This window comes from Magnolia sinica, chromosome 9 (assembly GCF_029962835.1).
Source record: "Magnolia sinica isolate HGM2019 chromosome 9, MsV1, whole genome shotgun sequence".
NCBI lineage: Eukaryota > Viridiplantae > Streptophyta > Magnoliopsida > Magnoliales > Magnoliaceae > Magnolia > Magnolia sinica.
In genome coordinates this window covers 73,090,905-73,104,101 of record NC_080581.1, presented here as the reverse complement: position 1 = coordinate 73,104,101, position 13,197 = coordinate 73,090,905, and the positions used below count along the sequence as shown (strand labels likewise).

Below are 13,197 nucleotides of genomic sequence, written 5' to 3'. Positions count from 1 at the left end.
TGTAAAAAAAAAAAAACCATTCCGCTGAATACTTTCCCTCCACATCTCGTAAATAGGATTTTTCTAAAGAGATTGTTTCTGTCAGGCATTTCATCAAACATGCAACATGCATCATCAAGCTAGACCATTGGATGTATCTAGAGATCATGCAATTCCATGCAACGAGATCAAACCCATCAATTTGCTTGAAGATGGAGACGTATGAATCTAGTATCAAACTTAAGAAAGAAAAAGATCTCCACTATCAAAATCGTAGGAATTGCAAATGAAAACCGTAGGAAGAGAAGTCACGAAAATTACATTTAAAAAAAGAAAATTAATCTTCCAAACTGTAGGAATTGTACATGAAACAAAGAAAATCCATAAAAATCAACAGACCTTGGAGTATCCATTCGTATGAAAAGCTTTTCATACTCATGGAGAGATGCAGTCCACTAGCCACCTGCACCTGCCGCAACGAGTTCACGAACCGGAAGATGCGCGATGGCTTCCAGCCTGTCATCCAGAGAGGCATTCTCCAGGGAGTTCAGCGACGCTGGAGAAGAGGGAATTGGAAATGGGAAGAGGGAAAAATTCCTCTTCGAAATGAGATGTTAGTTTCAAATCCGCAACTTGTGAGTTTTCCATAATTTAACACATTAACTACATTAATATCCCTACATTTAAGGGACCATTTAATAGATGATTAAGATAGTTTTATATAATAAAAGGTTTAAATATTAACCATTAATAACTAGACCCATTATTTAGATGGTCTGGATAACTCTATATATCATTGCCACTATTATTAAGAATCTGTCATCACTATTTTACATTAAACACAAAACTCACACATTATTTCTATACACCAAATAACGTAACTTGTGCTTTAGATCTGGTATGGCTTTGTGGGCCCCACCATGATGCGTGTCAAACATCTACTCCATCAGTTAGATGCAATATTCCATGATGGGCCTAGGGATTAAAAATCAAATCAATATGTGACTTGTGTAGGCCACACAATATACAAAAGTTGAGAAGGGTTACCCTCTATTAAAACATTTATAATTATTTTTTGGGCCTACAGAGATCTGGTTCACGAATCCAGCCCATCCATTATGTGTGTGCCACTTGGATGAGGGTTCATACCGAGTTCCAGATGCATCCAAATTTCAGGTGGGGGCCCACCAAGTACTTTTATATGTTTTAGGCATGTCTTCACATGATTTTAGATAGTATGGCCCACTTGAGTTCCGTATACTGCTGATTTTTGGGATATCCCATAATTTAAAGGGGACCCATCAAATGCATGGTGTTGATTTTTGACACACGTCATGGTGTGGCCCACACAGCTCGACCTCATGGGGGAGTTCCCATGAGCTCGACGTACATAACCTTTTCCATGTATGTGTGTGTGTGTGTGTGTGTGTATATATATATATATATATATATATATATATATATAATATTTAAAAAATATAAAAGCCTATGATGTATTTGTTATATCTACACCATCCATCCATTTTGAGATATCATTTTAAGTCATCAGCCAAAGAATGAGACATAAAAGTCTGTAGTACACCCCGCAACAAAAAACAACAAGGAGGGTGATTCCCACCATTGAAACTATCCTAAGGCCCATTGTAATGTTTATTTGAAATCCAACTGCTTCAAAAGTTTTTTTTTTTAAAAAAAAAAAATTTTAAAATGATCATTTGTGCTGGGGTCCATCATCTGTGCTGGGGTCCACTAGAGCTTTGGATTTAACTCATTCTTTGGACATTGCCCTAAAATGATCTCTCCAAATAGAGGAACGACATGGATTAAACACATACATTATGGTGGGGCCCACAGAGCACCAACCACCAGCCATTGGATGGTGTTAGGGGGAGTAGCCAATTTGTTCCTCTTATTTGTGGTGTGGTCCATTTAATTAATCTTTGGATATGAATCATTTTTTAGACAATTCTTTAAAATGATCTCGAAAAATGGATGAACAGTATGGGTTGATCCCGAATTTTTGGTAAATCCCAAACTCAATTGGACCATGCCACATGAAACAGTGTGGAATAATGATTTCCACCGTTGATACCTTCCTTGGGCCTATAGTAATGTTTATTTGACATCTAACATGTTCATAATACCAAAAGTATATAAATAAAGAGAAAACACAAAAAGATATGAATTATTGTGGGCCAACTTTGTGGTCCATTTAATCTCTTTACTTACCTCATGTTTAGAAAGTACAGGAGATCATGGCAAGAGAAGAATACTAGAAAATAGTAATAAAAGAAATCGTATAAAAAATGTTTGAGGCGATTTTCGTTTCAAAATTTTGAAAAAAAGTAAGTCGTATAAAAAATGTTCAAGGTCATTTTCGTCTCAAAAATTTGAAAAAATAGAAATCGTATAAAAAATGTTCAAGGCCATTTTCGTCTCAAAATTTTTTTTAAAAATAAAAAAATCGTATAAAAAATGTTTAAGGCCATTTTCGTCTCAAAAATTTGAAAAAAAAAATCATATAAAAAATGTTCAAGGCCATTTTTGTCTCAAATATTTGAAAAGGTGTTCCATTTGTACGGAAGAAAAAACCGAATACTTAGAGCCTTTACTTGGCAGCAGACGAATGAACACAAAAAGACAATCTAGTAATGGATTCTGTTAAGGAAGAAAAAGGCTCAATTAATAAACATCTAAGATAGTATAATCATAAAAATTTTAGTTAAAGGCTAATCAATGGTCGATTCCACAAGATTTTCTCACATTAGCTTGATCCAAAACTTCTATGAATGTTATTGTTAATGGTGGACGTTCAATCCCCACTTTGTAGTCCACTTAAGCCTTCGACCCACCCCATTTTTTAGTTAATATCTTAAAATGATCTAAGAAAAGCATTGAACGATATGGAGAAAGTCAATCCATGACTTGGGTGGCCCAAGAGCTCAAAAATAAAGTCAATCCATGACTTCGGTGGGCCACACCACACAATATAGTGGAGAAGGGTTTCATTAAAAAATTCATAATCATATATTGGGCCTGCCTAAATGTGATTCACATATCCAACCCACTCATTATGTGTGTCCCACTTGGATGAGGGGTCAGACCAATTTTCAGCCGCATCCAAAACTCATGTGGGCCCCACCAAGTGCTTTTATATTTTTTAGGATGTCTTCACATAGTTTTAGATGGTATGGCCCACTTGAGTTTCGTATATAGATGATTTTTGAGATATCTCATAACCTAAAGGGGACACATCAAATCCACGGTGTTGATGTTCGACACACATCATGATGGGGCCCACAAAACTTACTAACATCAATTCTTAGGTTCTCACATCGCAATTTTGACCAAAATATTTGGCCCATTTTACATGTCTGGTCCGTTCACTCTATTGTACTGATCAATACCCTCAATTTGAGTAGCTACTCGCCCCAATCAGTTTACATATGAGAAAGATATTAGGCATACAAGATTGATCACACAATTTCAGTGAAATTTGATTTAAACATCTGTAGTTATTTATTCTTCAATCTGAACTGATTAGATTGTCCAAAAATGATTAAAGGTTCAACTAGTGGATGTGCCTAATAATTTAGTAATTTTATTTTTCACAGATAAATTTCAATTTCTATTTAAAAATAACATTTTTTTTCAAAATGTCTATATTTTTACTCTTTTAACAAAATATCATTTTTATTATAAAATATTTCACTTTTGTTATCTAACTTTTTAATTTTTCTTGTCAAAATACAAAATCTAATTTCCTTTTTTAAAAAATATATATTTTTTCCAATTTGTCAATTTTTTCACAATTTTGTTTAATTTCTTAAATTTTCTTTTTCAAAATATCAATTTTTAAATTTCACTTTTGTTATATAACTTTTTAATTTTTCTTGTCAAAATAAAAAATCTAGTTTTCTTTTTTAAAAAAATATTTTTTTACAATTTGTCGATTTTTTCACAATTTTGTTTAATTTTTAAAATTTTCTTTTCAAAATATCATTTTTCTTATCGAAATCTTTTTATATAACTTTTTAATTTTTTTTGTCAAAATACAAAATTTAGTTTTCTTTTTTAAAAAATATATATATTTTTTTACAATTTGTCAATTTTTTCACAATTTTATTTAAGTTTTTATATTTTCTTTTTCAAAATATCATTTTTTTATCGATTTTTTTTTTTCAAAGTTAGCAACATTATTCGAAGTTCTTAATTTTTTTTTTTCAAAATCTAGAATTTTTTAAAATCAAAGTTTTTTTTTTTTTTTTTTTAAATCTAAAATTTTCTTAAACATTTGTTATTTATTTTTTCTAAGCTTCTTAAATATTTTTTAAATCAAATTTTAGCATTAGAGACGGTCGTTGACAATCTCTAATCAAGACGGTCTTTAACAGTCTCTAATAGAGACGGTCTTTGACGGGGCTATAAGGCGGCTAAGGACCGTCTCTAGTAGAGACGGTCTTTGACAGTCTTAGATTACAACTAAAAGACGGCTAAGGACCGTCTCTAATGCAGACGGCCAATGACCGTCTCTAATGACCGCATATAAGACGGTCGATAACCGTCTCTATTAGAGACGGTCTTTGACCGTCTCAGATGGCCGCATATAGACGGTCAACGACCGTCTTAAATAATTTGTAGACGTTCAAATTTTTAAGACAATATTAGGGACGGTCAGGGGCCGTCTAAAATTTTAAAGACGGTTTACGGCCGTCTCTAAAGCGTCTTTAAACCAACCAATTTTAGAGACGGTCCAGAACCGTCTCGAAATCCGTCCTTTTCCATATTTCTCCACATTTCTGGTTATCATCGATATTATCGGCAATATCGATATTATTTCCATATCCCTGGCTAGTGAAACTTGTAGCGATACCGATACTTTAAACACTGCCTACAAGAATAATAGGGGTTAAAAGGGCCACCAGATTGTTTGATCAATGCAAATTTCAACTCCCTACTGGGGGCATACAAGATCATCCCATTTATGAAAATTATGTCATTTGAACTAAAAAGGCCAGTGAGTAAGTTTGTATGTAAAAATTTCCACAGGTATCATGAATTTCACAAAATGCAACAAGAAAATCTTCTGTACATGTAGCACATGCATGAGCTACTCAGGACCATTTATTCCAAGGGTCATTATGTGGATGTGTTATAGGCCCAAAATAAAGGTAATCAAACTAAGTTGAATAATTGGTGGGGACCGTAATTGGACAGTTGGCACGATTTGAGCTAAAAAACAGAGTAACAGTCAAGAACCAATATGGAAAACACCAACCAATGGGCGCTACAACCTATCTACTATAGCCCATCAGATCATGGCCCAAAACAAAGTTAGTAATTTCATTGAGTGGCCCACATGCATGCATTGATGTGGGCAGTGGACTACCCTAATCTTTTGGACTAACTGATGGGCCTACCTAATGAATGGTGAGGATCTTGAACATCCAGGTTGAGTACGACCAAAAATTTAGATGGATGAATGGATGAGATCTCTACTCGTGACATGTTGGAAGTTTGTCACATTACAGATCTACATTTGACAAATCCATTGATACAATTGATGAATGGCTTGCATCCAAGGTGGGCCGCACATGATGGATGGCCCACATTGAAGGTGGGGCCCACACGATGGACAACCCATGTCAAAGGTGGGCTCCACATGATGGGTGGTGGATATTGAAGGTGGGTCCCACATGGACAATTACATTGAGGTTGACCCCATATGATGGATGACGTACATCAAAGGTGAGCCTTATATAATGGATGGTGCGCATTAAAGGCCGGCCCCTAATGATGAATGACCCACATCCAATATGAGCCCCACGTGATGGATGGCCCACATCAAAAGTGAGCCCCACACAATGAATGTTCCACATCAAAGGTTGGCCCCATGTAATAGTGGATGTGAGGGGGACCAAACAAACACGAGGGATATTACTTTTGATGTTGGAAACTAGTTACTTATGATGTTGGAAACCAAACATGCTTTTTTACTTTTTGGCTAATAAGTATGTTGTTTACCAAGTATACATGTCGGCTGAATAAGTAAAAACCAAGATAAGATACTTTTTGCATAAGTAGCTTATCTAAATTAACTTACAATCCAAACACCCCCTTTAAGTCATTCATTTAGCAGGATAATTTCCTGCAAAAGCTATGCACTTGAAGAAAATTTTCTTAGTTCTTTACATTTCTAAGTGTAATTTTCATTTGATAGTGTAATTATTTATTTGATTACTCATTTATGTTTAAAATGGTTTTTCAGGTAGAAAAAATCACATAGGGGTCATTTGGATAAGAGTAATTGAGGCAAATAGGGGGAGTTAGGAATAAATGTAGGTAAATATCATTTGAGGTGTGTGTGAATGGGAATAAATACATGGAAATAAAATGAAATGTGAGTAAATGGGCATGTAAATAAAATGTTCTCTTTAAAAACCCTTTTTCTAATTTATACCATAAATAGAGTGTAAATGATTAATGATTGTTTCTCACACCTGATTGGAAGAGAAGCATTTAGTAATTTAGCATAAAAGAGAGTGGGTGTAAGTGCGTTGAAAACGGGTTCAAAATGGATAGAAATTGAGCCTATAAATTTTATGGGGCCCATTGTTATGTATATGTCTAATCCACATTGTCCATCTATCATACGTGCTCATTAATTGAGGTAGATCCAAAGCTCAAGTGTACCACACCATAGGAAGCATGGGGAATTGAATGCTTACCGTTGAAAGTTAAAATATGCCTAGGGCCCATAGGGATGCATAACTATCGTCCAACTTGTTCATAACGTAACACAAACATGGATTAAGGGAAAACAAAAATATCATCTTGATCCAAAACTTCCGTGCCCCACAAGAAGAATTGAATGACAAGCATTCAACTCCCCTTATTTCTTGTGGTGTGGTCTACTTGAGCTTTGGATCTACTTCTTTTTTGGAATATAATGAAAAATTCCAATGCATTTCAATTCCTCCCATTTACTCCCATCCAAATAAAATATTTAGATTTCATATGCATTTCTTTTACTCTCATTCAAACACAATTGCATAAGCTTGATTTCCGATTTACCTCCATTTACAAGCTCCCATGCAAACCCTAAGAATGCCCACTTTTGAGGCAATGGGCCTAGCCTAGCCCAACCCCTGCAACCCAAGGTCAATGAACATCCAAACCAAGAATTGGCCTATCACAATAAGCCCAAGCCCGAAAAATTGGTTTGGCCGAGCCTGCCTAGCCAAAAATTGATAACCCTATTTCCCTTTCAAATGTTCTTAATTTACCACTTGCTCAAATGAGTCATATATCCTCCAAGAAATGAACATTTTAGAAGAATGAAACCAATGTCTATATTCAAGATGTGCTTAACTAAGGATTAAAATATCACATGTACACATGAAGTCCAGTTGGGTTGGACTAGGTTCGGCTAAAATACCTTGAGCCTAGTTCTAGCATGAAAATTGATTGGGCCATGCATGTGACTAAACACAGCTAATGGGTCAAGCTCACGGTGGAGTCAAGCGGGACAACCAACCCATTGCCACCTTAGGCATTCCTCACACAAGTACTATATTTACCAAAAGATAGGCTCAGTTGCGCAACTCACCCGAGCCCAACCCAACCTCAAGAAACCCAGCACCTAACTCAACCCAACCCAACCCGAATTCTAATCAGATCAAGTTGGCTCACCTGAACCCAACCCACATTCTTGGATACTCAACCCTAAATAGACCCAAACTGACCTGAATTTGTACAACCCGAACCCAACTCAATTTTACAGACCCTGACAACCTGACCCAACCGTACCCGAATTTAGGACGGCTTAGTCGGTTCAGGTTTACCAAAATCCAAGCTGCAACACTACTTGGAGATGCTTCAATTAAAAGAGTTCATTTTTGCATATGTTGTGTCACAGAATCCCTGGATGCTATGATATAGGTGTGACCTAACGAAACTTACGCCGAATTAATGAAGCAAACCATCAGTATGTATTGATGAATTTGCAACATTAAAAAGAAACTTTTTTAATGGCCCCGATTGAAATCCAAAAAATCAAAGATCTAGATCATTGATAAATTGATTATTAGATATTGATGGCTTATTTATATATGTAAGTACCAAGAAAAATAGACGGCTCTAATCATCTGACCATTTGAGAAAGTGGGTTCCAATGGAACCCAAAAAAAAAAAAAAAAAAAAACAACTCATTAAATGACTTGGCAACTCGGCTCAACTTGTTCAGCCTCAAGTCAAGTAGCGACTCGACTCGCCCGAGTCGACCCTAGTGGGAGCTAATCAGGTCCAAGTAGATGCAGGCAAGTAATGATGAGATGTGTCCGGGTCTTAAAACCAGGAACAAACTCCACTAAAAATGGGAGAAATTTTAGAGAAAGTTGGTATCTAAAACACATATAAACCTAAGAATAGGAGGATGTTATACCTAACAACGTTGAGAGGATATCTCTCTTAAAACATGGGAAAGGCAAGCAAAGAAAGAAAGTGGTTGAAACGTTAAAAAACCAAAAGAAGTTTGAAATGCAACGTTTATATCTATAAATGCCCAATGCCAATGGGATTCTCTTATTCCATCGTTGTGAGAGAGAGAGAGAGAGAGAGAGAGAGAGAGAGCTTAACCATCTCATAATCCATCTCATAATATCATATATTTCACGAGAAATGGGTTCGAAATTGAATTTTGGAATAGCTTGTTTGGTGTTCTTATTTGCATGGGTAGCCGAAGCCATTTCACCAGTGAAAGTTTTCAATGTGAAGGATTTTGGTGCAATTGCTGATGGTAAAACAGACAGCAGTAAGGTAAGCATGCACATGCAATGATATTGGATTCTGATCATATGCAATACACATACATTTGATTAGTACAAACCATTGAAGTTCTTCATGTGTTTATGTGTTTGGTAGGCACTGTTGGATGCATGGAAGGAGGCATGTGCATGGGATGGTATCGGTAGAGTTTTGATTCCCAAAGGAACATTCCTTGTGGGTCCAGTAGTGTTCAAAGGGCCATGTAAGAGTACTATTGCATTTCAAGTCGCTGGGGTGGTGAAGGCCCCTGGTCTTGAGAAGTTCGAATCAGACAGCTGGATAGAGTTCCAATACGTTAACGGTTTGATGGTTACGGGAGGTGGGACATTCGATGGTCAAGGAGCTTTAGCTTGGCCACACAACCAATGCCCTAAGATGAAAAAATGCAAGCTCTTACCAACAGTAAGTTTTATTATGGTTTCTAGCTACGGACATGGGATGGCTTGAAGATGACTAACTAAAGAAATTTGTGTCTTGTGTTTATTCTAATAACAATCACAGTCCCTAAGATTCATGTTTGTGACGGATGCAACGATCCGTGGCATATCTTCAGTGAATAGCAAGCTCTTCCACATGAACATTGTGGGGTGCAAGAACATAAAGCTCCAAGCCATTAACATCTCTGCACCTGGGGATAGCCCTAACACCGACGGTATTCACATAGGAGACTCAAGTGGGGTCAAGATCTCTCGTTCAGTAATAGGCACCGGCGATGATTGCATCTCCATTGGACCCGGCAATTCTAATGTCTCCATCTCCAACATCTTTTGTGGGCCAGGACACGGAATCAGCATCGGTAGCCTTGGAAAGTATCCAAATGAAGGAAATGTGGTGGGCGTGAATGTGAGGAACTGCACCATCACAGGGACCACCAATGGCTTAAGGATCAAGACATGGCAAGACTCTTCTATTTTGTCTGCATCCAATTTCATATTCGAGGATATAGTCATGAACAATGTCTATAATCCAATCATCATAGATCAAGAGTATTGCCCATATGCATCATGCACCCAACTGGTACCTTTTCACTAACTCAATACATTAATTTGTGGTTTGTTACTTCAAAAAATCTCTAAAACTTAGGGCAACAAACACCTAACTCAGATTAAATTGGTTTGGTGTTTTGTCTTTTAGACCCCTTCACGTGTTAAGATCAATGACGTTAGCTTCACGAACATTCGAGGTAGTTCGGCATCACAAGTCGCAGTCAATCTCTTATGTAGCAAAAGCATGCCATGTCAAAATATGCAGCTCAACAACATCAACTTAGTCTACAATGGATACGGTGGACCCGCCACATCCTCATGTTCTAATATCAAGGGAACTTCTTCTGGCCCACAAAGCCCACAATCTTGCCTCTAATCCTCTTCACTTCTTCCCATACATAGTTTCTTAACACTTACAACGTTGTATCTTTATTGTTCACACATTGAATAAATTACATTGTTTCTTCTCTGATTTATATTTCTACATTGATTTGAAAATGATACTACTAGAAAATCTTCATCAATTTAAAGTGGGTATTAATACATGGAAATTGATGGATGCTCTTAAGGGAGTAGGGTATGCAAAGTAGTGCAAATGAATTTTTTATTGTTAATGACTTGACTGTGTTTGTAGACTCGCCTGAGTTCGTTGTGACTATGTGATTGGTTTGAATTGGCTCAAAATCAATCAAGCCGTGGGTACCACGAGTCTTAAAGAAAGGGCTAACTCCACCCAACGTAAATGTGTCGGTCATGCATCCCCGCAGTGATTTGAAGGGCATATTCTCTACATATAAGATTGAAAAGAGTATCTCTTCCATTTATTAAAATAGGGGTAGCAATTCGCCAACCTTGGGCAGCCTGGCCTAAATGGCCAAGACTTGGACATCTCAGCTTAGCCCGATTGATAGGCAAAAGCGTAAAATCTGTCCCCATGCTAGGGTTGGGATAAGCCAATGCCAATGATAAATGGCCAAGCCCAACCCATTGGCCTAATCTGATCATCAAGCGAGAACCACTATAATAGCCTCAAACACTTCTTAATGGTTTCCTAACAACATACATGTGTAGTTTAAATATGGTCATTAGATCCACAGTCATGTTTCAAGGATACAAAATATTTTATACGTAGGATTTATTGTGGATGGAGGATTGCCCCCACAAAATTTTGAAAATTGGGTTTCTTAAAAATCTTTAATAGCTCAACATTTTCCTCATAGGGCTAGCCTTGCATCTAGCATGGCCTGTTAGGGCCAGGGCAAGAGCCAAGGTATTTTCACCCCATCAAGGCTAGGGCCAAAGCTCAAGGGATCAGGGCTAAGCTGGAACCAACACCAGCGTGGCCCAACCCTAGCCTCGTCCATTGCCACTCCTAAATCAAAAGACGATTACGATGATCCATAAGATTGAAAAGAGCATTTCATCATATATGAAATGACAAATAGGATAAGTCAGGATAACTTGACCCATGTGATTCATTAGCTAAGAATTTGTTTAATATAGTTGGCTTTTTAATTCTTGGAAGTTGGACTCAAGGTATTTTAATCCAGACCATCGATATGTTATGAATTGCCATGGATGAATCACTTCAAATCATTTTTAGATTGGTTGTCTACGCATGCTCAGATATGGGATTAACAAGAGTGAGAAAATTACAGTAGTACATATCCAATTAAAATAACATACATCATTGAATTGTTGGACTGGAAAATTTTTAGGGCATGCTTCCCCCAAGATGTGAAGCAACATACCAATGGAATTGGTTACAGAACAAGAGCTCCATTTGTCATAATTAAAAACTATGATGATTCAATAAACTCACCTCAACTCATCAATGTGACTTAGACTTGAGATCTGGTTTGAGTCAGTGAGTTTTAAACCTTTTATGTACACATTTGAGTACTCATGGCATGCATGTATCTCATGGTTGAGATGGGATAATCCATCCCTCAACCATACTCTTCCAAACCTTTCCCTTATAAAAAGGAGAGGCATTCCCTCATGTAGGAATTCAAAATTTTGAGAGGAATATTCAAGGGAGAAAAGAGAGTAGGAGATAGTACCCATATGTCCATCTGGCCCGCCTTTAGATGATCTTAGCAATTGATTGTAATCCGAGGGGCATCTCAACTGTAGAATTAGAAGGGTGAAAAGATCAACTTTGCTCGCGCAATGGTTGGGTGTGAAAAGATCATCTTTGCTCGCACAATGGTTGGGTGGACCTTTGGACGTTTAGTGTATATTTTTGGCTTTGTGCGAAAGTTTTAAGATGTTATGGATTGTCAGATCTTGTGGGCTCACCCATCTGGGTCGTTCTTACATTAATTTCATTTACCATAAATTGGCAACTTTAAATAAGAAATTTTTAGAAGATAATTCCATCATCACAAATAATCAACCCTCTTTCCTTTCATAACTAATAATCTTGTCATTACCTTTCATTAGAATTTTATATCCTTGATCCATCACCAAATATGACCTTACAATATTGATCTACAAGTTGTCTCAGGGACATAAGATTCTTTTGTAGCCTTGGCACCTGCAATATGTTAGAAAAATGCTTTAGATTTCCATTAAAATCTTGGAAGGTGATGCCACCCTTACCTTCGGCTTCAAGATTGGTGTTATCCAATGCACTCAACGCTGGCTCTTTATTACTAAAAAGATCTTCGCTTGTCATCATGTAATTCGAGCAAGCGAATCTATGTACCACTTGTTTGCACTCGATTTGAAAACTTGCATTGCACAAAGGCTTCTTCAGTCTTCTTTTTTCCATCTCTTTGCTTATCTTCAATAGTTTAGTTTCCTTTATGAGAATTATACTACTTTGCGTAGTGCCCTTATTTTCTATAATTATAACATCTAACTTGACTTAGGCACATGCTTCTTTGAAAATTTCCTTGTTGTTGCTGATAAGTGATTGGGATTGTCGGTGACTTTGGAATTGTCGGTGATTTTGGTGAAATTTTTAAAATTTCCATCTTAAACTATGATATCTTCCCCTTTCACGTGGTTGCCATGTGTTTTTGAAATAAAATATCACTGTTGTCTCCAACTTTTTAAAACCACTTTAGGCCTCCAATCTCCGTCTTTCTAGAAGAGTTCTCTGCTTGTAACAACATACTCACATTATCCTTTATAAGAAGTTTATTTTGTTGAATTAACACTCTCATAGCATCAAATCAATTTGCTGATTTTTCAAGATGATCACTACCCGAGTGTTGTTTTCCATATTAATGTCAATTCTCTCCATCTAATCATATAAATCCTTAAAATTTTGAGAGTACTGTAGTATATACTGGTTGCCTGCTTGATTGCGCTCAATTCCACTTCCAAAAAATGCCTTCATAACACTGCTCACTTTCTTGTGCACAGTGGCCAAGTGACTCTATGCTTCTTTCATTAA

General features: G+C 36.7%; 1 protein-coding gene across 1 annotated transcript; it reads left to right on the top strand.

Moving 5' to 3' along the window:
• Nucleotides 1-483: 483 nt before the first annotated feature.
• Nucleotides 484-10,167, top strand: LOC131255113 (exopolygalacturonase-like). The gene is made up of 5 exons (XM_058255806.1): nt 484-592; nt 8,717-8,796; nt 8,902-9,207; nt 9,307-9,822; nt 9,940-10,167. The coding sequence occupies exons 1-5, from the start codon at nt 484-486 to the stop codon at nt 10,165-10,167; spliced, it is 1,239 nt and encodes a 412-aa protein (XP_058111789.1).
• The last annotated feature ends 3,030 nt before the right edge of the window (nt 10,168-13,197 follow it).